Source organism: Glossina fuscipes, unplaced genomic scaffold, assembly GCF_014805625.2.
Source record: "Glossina fuscipes isolate IAEA_lab_2018 unplaced genomic scaffold, Yale_Gfus_2 0, whole genome shotgun sequence".
Classification (NCBI taxonomy): domain Eukaryota; kingdom Metazoa; phylum Arthropoda; class Insecta; order Diptera; family Glossinidae; genus Glossina; species Glossina fuscipes.
In genome coordinates, this window is record NW_023998414.1 from 41,505,261 (window position 1) to 41,516,071 (window position 10,811).

A 10,811-nucleotide genomic window follows, 5' to 3' on the forward strand; every position below is an offset into this window, starting at 1 on the left:
TAATAATAATAATAATAATAATAATAATAATAATAATAATAATAATAATGTATTTATTTTTCCGTTCTTATACCCCACACCTCTTGCGGTAAAAAGCATATTAAGTTATTGCGAGCGCATGCAACTCGCAGAAGGGCTTAAGATACGGCCACATTTGATTATATCGATCGATTCAGAATCATAAATATGAATTGAACTAAGCCTCTCTGTCCGTCTGTCTGTCGCATCTCTGTCCATTAAACTTTGGCTTCAAGCTACAGGTCGCAATTTTTGATGAATTTTGGTACAATGACGTGTTTCGACCCAAGGACGAAAGCTATTGAAAATGATTCGGATCGGTCGAATTTTTCGACCACTCTCCATATATCGTCCTATTCTGAAAAGGCGTTATATGGAAAAAAATTGCAATTTTCAAAATTTCCCGACAAAAGTGACTAAGTAGTAGTATTTCTAAATTGGAATGGATTGGAACGGCTGGGTTTGAAAATGTTTGAAAATTCTCTCAGATAACGAAAACTGACGTTCAAAATTATAACATAATAATAATTGAACATAAAAAACTGCACCAAATTTGGACCATATCGGCTTATTTTTTGAATTGTCCGAATTTTCACGAAAATTGATCCTCTGTCGACCGTTATCCTATAGATTATAAAAGAGGAAAAATTAAATTTACATACCCTGTAGTATTGGGTGGACGATGGCTGATTTTTTCTGGTCTCATAATGAAAGCCAAAGTTCCTTATCGTGTTTCTATCTGAAGCGCGATAGAGCTCTCAATACAATCGAGCATATGTTCTAAGTTATCCGGCAGCCGTTAATTTCATACTTTGTAAATTTATTTACAATTTATGTATAGGCAATAAATATATAAATAAAATATCGCGTCTTTGTTGCAGAGAGCAAAGACGCACTCAATGTTTGTCGAATAGATGTGGCTGGGTATGGCAGGCGTGTTCTTTGACCGGTTTGGGTTATACTTCAAATTTTCTTGCGAATTTGTAAGCAATATTTTCTTTTTGGCGAACGAATTTGTACGCTTTATGGGGTTTTTAAGCTTGCTTCTGAGCTTCTGTGAAGCTTTTGACAAAAAATAATTTTACCTATAGTACTACAGCATCGCGCATATAGTATACGTTTACATTTTTGTAAATTTTTCTGCAGTGGTTTGCAAGTAATGAGCAAAAAACTAATTTCTTATTCCTTATGAAGAACAGAAGTGGCCTCGGTTTACGTGCTACGTAATATCATCCTACGTGTTGCAACTTTCAATGTTTCTGGCAAATTTGACTTATGTAGCTGCACATAAGCATGTTCACAATCGTCATGACATGGACGGACAGACCGACATGCTTAGGTCGATTCAAAATTTGACGCTCATCAAGAATTAATATGCTTTGTGGGATCTTTAAAACTCCATTTTGGGCGTTGCAAACGTTTTGACAAAGTGATTATACCGAGGAAGGGGTATAAAAAATTGACATTTTTGTTTTTGTTCATTCGTTCTGTCAAAAAAAATGAACGGATGGCGAAGCATAAAAGACATTTTCCTCCAAAATAGAACCGTTTATAAGCAAGACAACTAGCTACATACATATGTCCAATATATTTTATTTAGTCACCCCAGATATCTTTAGAGCGCTCTGACTTTCTTCTTCATATGTTTTTTAAGGAGTAATGTTACCTTCTGAGCACGAAATTATCAATCGAATTTATTTCGAATTATGGATTGATCTACGAAAAAGTAAATCACCTATGGGAGTACATTTGTTATGTACGTGTGTACATTCTAAACTTATTCCGAAATTAAAAAAGAAAACCATTTCTTTCAGAACGCGTACTTGCCTTGTCCTACCTCTAAAATATGGCTTGATTCGCAATCGGTTCAAATTTCAACTAAAGCTTTGCAATGACAAGCTTTAGAGAAACGCGCAACGGTTTTGCCAAGCAAGTAACATAAGGTTAGCGATCAAAATTGCAAATATCCGGCTGAATAAGTTGCATTTAATATTAAAGAAAGAGAAATTTATTTGAATTTTGATGAAGCATCCATCCCATAGCAAGCACAGATTTTGACACAGATGTTTATACATTGTTACAAACAAACTATAATAGAGAAGGGCCGGGCGATAGACATTGAAACACAACAAAAGAAAAAAAAAAAACCATTCCAACTACGACTTATGATGGAGCAGGCACTTGAAGAGCTTCTCAATCGTTTGTACGGATTGCAAACTTCGATCGCATTCATTGAATTCAAGCGTCTGTGGATTAATAATAGCTATAATATGGACGGATACATACAACCCTTTTTCCAATAGCTTAATAAGCAACATCCATTATATCCATCAGATGCTGGTTGTGCTATTGCAATCCAGTTGTCCTCATTTAATATTTTTCTGTGTGATGTGTTCATCACATTCGAGCTTGGGTAGCAAAAATGCGAAATAAAAAAAAAAAAAAAAAACAAATTTTTTTTTTCTTCAAAGCAAATGTTTTTGCCGTATTTATTTTTGTTTTTTGTTTTAATTTAAATAACTGTCGATTACCTCTTTTTCATGCATGTTAAAGTGAAATTTCTCAAGAGATAGATGTGTGTTCCTCGATGCGGTAAAGTGTATAATTACTATTACCGACTGACTTCTTCTCTCTGCTCTACGTTTTCGTTTCATTCCATATCGATAGGTAGGTAATGTAATAACGAAAGTGAATTTAAAAAACAAAAAATTAGCTGCAATCGTTTTTTTTTGAAGATACAATAAAAAAAAAAAAAAAAAAAAAGATGTAAACTGAACAACAAATAAATACAAATTATTTCTCGATTAGAGGGAATCTTTTGATATCTTCATTATTTGTTTGCTTAATTTGGTTGCCTCCGGATTCGAAATTGAGTAAATCTTATTACAATAGAAAAAAGAAAATATGGCAGCATGTGCTATGTAAGCGTAACGTATCATTTTAAATGACTGCTACTGCGTGCTGTGCCCATCCTATGCAAATGTGAAATATGTCATCTTCTAATATAATACAGTGCAGTCAAACTTGTTTTTATGCGATTTTTTTTGCGCGGCATATGAAAATTTCAGCCAAATTGCAGCAGAATTGACAAAGCTATCAATAATGCACACATAATGAGCAACAAACAAATATCCGGCACAAGGCAGAGAAAAATTTTTCAAGTGTAAAATTCAAAGAACTTAAGGGGCTAACCGCATTACAAGTTTTTTTCAAAATAACTCTTTTTTTTTTCTCGTTTAATAGATGCTTTCAATGTTCTAGAATCTCTGGGAGAAAATTCATTGCCATTGTAGAACCATTTTTCTTTAAATTTTATGCCTTTTCCAGAAGAGACCAACTGTGCCCTAAGTAGATTTGATGAGCCGCCACCGTCTAACGTTTTACCTATTCATTTCTAACTTCTCTAACGAACTAAAGGATTTCTTTACAAGCTATTTGTTGTTGTTCATTTGTAGGCACACAAAAATTGAAAGCTTGGGATGTGTTCTTATACCCACCACTATACGATGCCGGTATACTCATTTTGTTTCTTTCCATCATATATGCAATACTCAAAAGGGAGCTTCGGCGGTCATGAAAGCAATGGGAAATAGAATGGGAAAAGGCCAGTCTCATGGTCCTAGGATTGCCCTCCAATGTATGAGAATAATAAAAAATCTCTCTTAATAAGAAAACCACAACCAACAACGTATCACAAAAGTTCAAATGCGTTTTTCTCAATTCTCTCAAAAATTGCGACATGTTGAATGCAAAAATATGTGGACAGACAAATAGAAGGACTATATATGTCAACTTTTAAGTCCCATTCGGTTAAGAGGGTCCTCATGAAAAGCTAAGCCTTTATATGGAAATCAAGTCTATAAGGATAACTTCCGTCTTTGCTTTGACCGTGAAGACAATTCCTCGTAACAGCAGACATGCCAGTCATCGCCCTCCAATGTAATAACGAGTCTTCTTTACGTTCTCGCAATTCCCGCCTCTGGAACAGTCTGCCTGCAATGATCATTCCTATCCTCCCGCACGTTTACGCTTTCAACTCGAAGGTGCGCAAACACTATTTCCTTTTGTTTAGTATTTTTCCCAACAATTTTAATGCCGGCATGTATATATATATGTATAGGGATATCTCCTAAGTGACCGGCAAAATGTGCAAAAAAAAAAAGGAAAAAGGCAATAACGTTATGATAGGGTAGAGGCAAACATTAAATACTCCACACACCAGACTAATGGAAGGACTATATACGTGAACTTTTACGTCCCAGTCCCCATAAAGGGTCCTCATGAAAAACTAAGCCTTTTTATATAAAATTAAAGAAATTTTGACCCATTTCATCTAACTTTTGGTCCCTTCATAAAAATTATGCTTCAGCATAAGGAGAAGGTAAAATTTGTACCATTTTATTACGAAAGTAAATGAAGGTTTATATTAGGCGGAGAGCGAGGGACATTTAAGGGTGGGTCTGGCGTGATTTGACTTCCTTATATCGACCGATGAAGAATGAGGGTACACTCATATTGTTGTTTCTCACAACGTAACCAACGGGAAGCTTCAGCAATCCTATAAGGTGTATATATTCTTGAACAGCGGGAAATTCTGAGTGGATTTAGCCATGTCTGTCCGTCGGAGTACGTGCGTGGCGTTTGTTGTTGGCACTCTCCTGGTCGCAAAAATGAAGATAGCAACTTCAAATTTTGTAGAAACGTTACGCATCTTTGCAAGTAGGTTGATATTGAAAAGCAGCGAAATTGGTCAGAACAGAAGCCCGCAATTGAGCGTAAACTGAAAGCAACTCTGTTTTTCTTAACAAAAAAGTAATATATAGTAATAGCCAAGACTCCGAGATGAAAACTTGCTAAAACGCGCCTTCGGTTACGCACTATTATTTACCGCATTCTCAACGTTTTTGTTCCATAATTCACAAATATGTCTATTATTATTATTATTATTATTATTATTATTATTATTATAATTAATTTAGCGAGAGGAATATATTCTTAGATACAAAAGTCTTAAGGCGCTAGCATCCTAAGGCTATCGGCTTTATTGAAAATTCTGCGGCACTTGCGCTCGGCTGCTACACTCGGCATTGTCCAAGCGTCAACCTGTCACACCACATCACAATTGAAAACTATTATTCTTGGGTTTTGAGAGACCCATATGCGATTACGTATTTATGCACTCAGGCACATGAATATGAAAAACCCATCATTCCGAATATTTTTGTTAAAGAAACCATAATCAAATATTCTAGATACGTATCTGAGAAAAACCTATTTGTTATTTGTTGCATTGTATCGCCATGACAGACGTATGTTAACTATCCAAAAAGGATGAAGAGAGGAGAACATCCTCATTTAACACACATACGAGGGGAATAACTGTGTGTGCGGTATCATAATCATAACATCGCTTAACTAATTATGCAATAAACATGTATGTATGTGTTTATCTGCTCGCATTAATTTTCAGGAGCAACTTCTCCATGGTAAAAATGTTAAAACTGTTAAAATCGTTAGATTTGGTCTCTCTCTACATCAAATAAAAAAGTTTTCCATTTTCGACATTCATTTCCATATCGCAGTTTCATCGCTTGTGCGGTAAACGAAAGGAGGAGTTTTCTGTGGCGTATTGCCACTGAAAATAGGCGACGAAAAGTAGGTCTACTACGGCAATCCCAAGCGTAAAAAGTCATGGGTTAGCCCAGGAGAGCCATCTGCATTAACGGTGTAACGGAATATTCTTGGGTATAACGTTTTGCTGCGCACAGGGTGCGATCGGCAGGGTCTAGTGCATTGTGAGTAGCCAAATCTGAATGAAACTGTTAATGCAGATGTCTATTGAGGTCATTTGAACGAGTTGAACAATGCACTGTTGTAAAAAAGACGCAAAGTCATCCTCTTGACAAGGATGCACTGTTGTAGCGCGAACGGATAGTTCTGCCGCAACCAGCGTCCTCCCTAGACATTGCACTCTCCGATTACCACTTGTTCACATCAATGGCGAGACATGGATGGGCTGGAAGAAGTGCGCAAATGCATCGATGTTTGGATCGCTCCCAGTTCTTCTGACACGGCATCACCATTTTGCCAGAAAGATTGGCAAAAGTTGTGGAAGATGATGGAAGAATATATTTTGATTAGTTTTTCTCAATAAATGCCATTTTCAAGTTAAAGAATGATCAAAATTAATGCAATCACATATTATATGGTTAATGCGCTCCCCACTTCGAATGTCTATTACACTATTTTATTTATTTATTTATTTATTTATTTATTTATTTATTTATATATATATATATATGCATATACATATCTTTGAGGAACTGATTACCTTGGAGCATTCCACTGTGAGCCGATTAAGGTTATATTGTTTGTATAAAGTTCTCTCTCTGTACAAGGTTTTCTTCAATAGTCATGCTAAGATTATAAATCAACTCTTACTATATTTCTATCCTATACTAATTATGGTGCAGAGATTTAAGTCAAAATCTAAACTGACTTGATATAAACCTCTTTATATTATCAACTCATTCAAACGATGAACTTCTTAATATGCCTCGACAAAAATGGAAAGTTTTTGAATAAAATAAAACCTTTTCATTGAAATCCTCTTCTTATGCGCCGCCATCTTAAAAGAAATCAATCTTCATACGGCAAGATGACAAAGTATGTATATCAAGAATTCTATTACACGAAAAAGTGTACGGTATTTAATAGTCAACCGTTTTGGTCAACTATTTCATGTATGAGTTATGCTCATCTTGCATATTTAATCTGAATTTGAAATTGGACGCACCAAAGCGCAGTAGACAATGCGCCTTCCATCTGAAATCTATAAGCGTGGAGTTAGAAAATGTACAAAGCAAAGAATGATATTTCAAAAAAGGCCACATTATAGTGAAAGCAAAACAAAAACTAATGGGTATTAAAAAATCAAAAGTCAAAGCAAATCTAATGTATATTAACAACTGCATGAACATTCAACTGAAAGACTATCTTTATGATACAATTTCTATGTAAAAATTTCTGGGAACGTATGGCAATCTTAGATAGAGGCTTGTGCCAAGTCCGAGACTGAGGATTTCTATTTTCGAACGCTGATCCTAAGATTGAACCGTTATTGTTAAAATCTACAAATCACAAAGTGATCATATTATATATGTCCATCTTTTGGTATTCGACTTAGCAGATAGGTAAACATGAAACCGCAATTTTTACGCAGAAAATTGTATGAAAATTATGAGGATATTTTTTTTTTTAAAGTATTGCTCATCGTTGACTATATATATATTCCTTTTCCTATCTATCTGTGACCATTTGTGGACGCCACGTCCAAAAAATGTTGCTCTTTTGAGGCAGAATAGATTCACTTTTCATCTTCGTTTAAGATACAATGCGAAAAAAAATCTCTTTTGTATCGTTCGAACAACAACAAAAATGCTATCGATGTATGCTTTTCGCTTGACACAAAGCTCCCCATCATTGTTAGACAAAAGATTTTTGCGCACCGATATATATTCATATTTCGAGTGTTTGCTGGAATGTCTACGTTATCCAAAATAGTACAATTTCAGGTAGTGTATCATCTGGATATGTTCCGGTTTCATGTTTACATCTGGTATATCTTAAGAGAAGACGAATTGATCGAATTGCCGCGCAACAAAGACTTTTCCGCTGACCCGCACTTATAATACAAAAAATTTGGTCTTGTTTTTCTTTTTTCTAGCAACCCTAGGCCAAGCTACCTTTTATGTACATGCACAAAAATTCATAAAAGGCTTAATGTTGAAACATACGTCAACGGCCGGCGGGCCAGCTAATGGTCAAGTGCGCAATAACGGTACAACAACCGCCCGGAATATACACTTAAGGCCACCGCAGCCACTGAACATATCGACACTGAGCCAAAGCAATCAGATGCAGAATAATTCATCAGGGGCCCCGCATAATAATAACACCGCGAATGGAGGACCGCGTATAACGACTTTATTGAATATATCACCAAATACTGGCGGTGCGACGGTGTCAACGGCAACTGGTGTGGTAACGGCAACTGCTGCGAGTTCTGCTAATGGTGCGATACCGCCGCCTGTGCCAGGAAATGGCACAAATAATGGGAACACCACAAACACAACACCTATAACCCAGATACATGGCCCTTTAACACCAAATGGATTGAGCACTATAGGGAATAATTTGCACACCTACACCAATCAGCATATATTGGCACATGCAGCAACAGCGGCTGCTGTTAGTAATGCTAACACTAATACCAACGGTACGGTGATTGGCAATCACAATAACAATAACACGACAACAGTATCGAATGCAAACAATCATCAAAACAATTACACGAACTGCACTAATCCCGCGGGAAGTTTAATCAATCAGTCCAAACATGGCCCGGGCCCCAGAGAGGCACTTACCAGTTTGGGTCTGCTTTGCTTGGGTAAAAATTAGTTGTGCAACTTTAGAATACTAAACGCATTTTGCATTTACTTTCAATAGTTTCATTGCTTCTGGCTTTGTTGTCTTTAATTTTCCTGCTGAAAATTTCCCCAAATGCTAGAGAAGATGCTTTGACGCGTAGCTCACCGGAGGATTTCGTTATTGTATACGATGTTACATTGGCGCTGTGCGCTTTGTCGTTATCTCTGAATCTATGCTGTCTGTTGGTGTGTGCAATACAGTTCCTGTTCGCCGTTAAATTGGTTAGATCGCCAATGTTTGATGGGCGGTAGGTAGAATTTACATAAATTTTTTGAAAATTGTTTTAGCGTTTCTCTACTTTCGTTCTAAATAAAAGTGATAATCGTTATTTGGAAAAATCAAGCACCAGTCGTACTTGTGCGGTGGGTGGATTTTTTATATCCATACCAATCTTTTTAACTGGTGAGTCGCAATATCATTGCATTTAGTATAAAAATTATTTGTTACCCACGTGGCCCACTATTTCTTATAAAGCAATTTCACGTTGGCCTTCTCTGTTAATTTTTCGTTTCATTCCAGGTATCATTTTATATACATTCAATCATTTTCATTCCACGCCAGCCATCATAACAAGTGTTTTGATTGGTTTAGGTATTGTGTTCTGCGGCGCTGCTATGGTGCATAATGTCTTTGTATGGCAAAAAGAGAAAACCATTAGTTATCGCACCCCATCGTTACACCATCATCATCCTTCCCACCATATGTCGCTAATATCGCAAATTGGGCCAATAACACCGCCAGCTCCGTTTCTATCTCATCCCCTATCTCCAAGCCATTTGAATTTCAATCACTCAAACGCGTCAATATTACTGCAACCGACACCTGTAACGCCGGTATCCCCAAATCATTCGCATGGCAGTTTTAATCCTTTAACTACGTTAAGTTCCTCCTTTCTAATGAGACCTGCCACCGCTACACCACCAACACCCAAACCTATTTCGAATGGTTGCCTATCAACATTGGGAGGCGGCGGTGTTGTAGCACGTGAAACTAGTGGCTCTGTGAGTCCTGGTCTACCGCCGACTTTAGATATGAGCAATGTCGCCGCCAGCACTTCATTGCATGAATTATCTACGTTAGTGTAAAAGTATTCTTTGTTTGTTAATATAAGTTAATGTAAAAGTTTTATACGAAACACACTTACTTTCTAGAATTTAAATTACAAAATCTATTCTAAGTTTGTTAACAATGCTTGCCTTCCCAAACAAAACATAGAAATTAAGAAAATAATGATAAGTTTTAAATAATATAAAATAAAAGAATAGATATTCTGCAATGAATAATATTTAAATCATATATTAATTAATTATTGATTTTCAAGAGAATTCCCCTCTCAGCCATAAAACCAAAGTCAGTCCACCAAATTTCGTGGAAATATCCCAAATATTAATTGAAATAATCTCGACGAATAGACAGACAAGCTTAAATCGAAATGATTCTGGATGTTATATACTTTGGCATAAACTTAATATACCCTGTGTACGGTGCAAGATATAAAAAGTGCGTCAATTTGAATGTTTCTGAATGGAGAAATTCTCTCGAAAATCGGACATAGACACAACAAATATTAATTTATTGGTAAAGTCCTACAAGGGTCACTTGACTTTAAGAATATTATTCTTAAACTATAGTTAAAATTACAAAAAAAATCAAATGCGAGTAATGAGTGATATAAAAGGTCTCCGCGATTTTCTGCCACTAGATGATGTTGACGCCTATATATCGGGCAGCACTCACCTAATTGTCTTAAACGAGACATTGCCCTTAAAAGGTGACATTTGAGCTTACATTTTTTGGAAAGATACACCGTCTCCCGATTCTCTGCTCGTGTATAAAAAATTGTCTTGATCTGAAAATGATTGAAATATCTGAAGAAACACGCGATGTGATACAAGTCGAAAAATCGGCAGAAGGACGTAGAAGGACGTAGGTTTGCTCGATTCTGTCCCGGGAATTTCGATGCCAAAGATGCATCACGCTCTGATCGGCCAGTCATTAAAAAAGTCGATGAAATTTTACAATTGATAGGCGCAAAACTAGCGCGCGCAAGCTGTCAGGAAATAGCAGAAGCATCTGCAACATCAACCACATGGCAATTTGGAATCATTTGAAACGAGAAGGCTACGAAAAGAAGCTCAAAAGGAAGAGCAAAAATCCGGGCAGGCCTTTGATATCATCCATTACAAGACATGATTACATGACAAAGTCAGTACATTTTTATTCTACTCCTTCGTTTTGCTTCATGATTTTGTTTATTGGAAAGTTTTCAATAACGATCAGCATCGCACCGCAGTGGCACCGCA

At 36.4% G+C, this 10,811-nt stretch overlaps 1 protein-coding gene across 2 annotated transcripts in view; it reads left to right on the forward strand.

Annotated features, from left to right (window-relative positions):
• Positions 1-9,624, forward strand: part of LOC119637276 — a 25,108-nt gene extending 15,484 nt beyond the window's left edge. For both annotated transcript variants that reach the window (XM_038033188.1, XM_038033197.1), the window contains 4 exons: positions 7,745-8,467; positions 8,527-8,755; positions 8,825-8,910; positions 9,028-9,624. In XM_038033188.1, coding sequence (XP_037889116.1) covers positions 7,745-8,467; positions 8,527-8,755; positions 8,825-8,910; positions 9,028-9,593 — 1,604 coding nt within the window. In that variant the 3' untranslated portion in view covers positions 9,594-9,624. The remainder of the gene's footprint in view (positions 1-7,744; positions 8,468-8,526; positions 8,756-8,824; positions 8,911-9,027) is intronic.
• Positions 9,625-10,811: the final 1,187 nt, after the last annotated feature.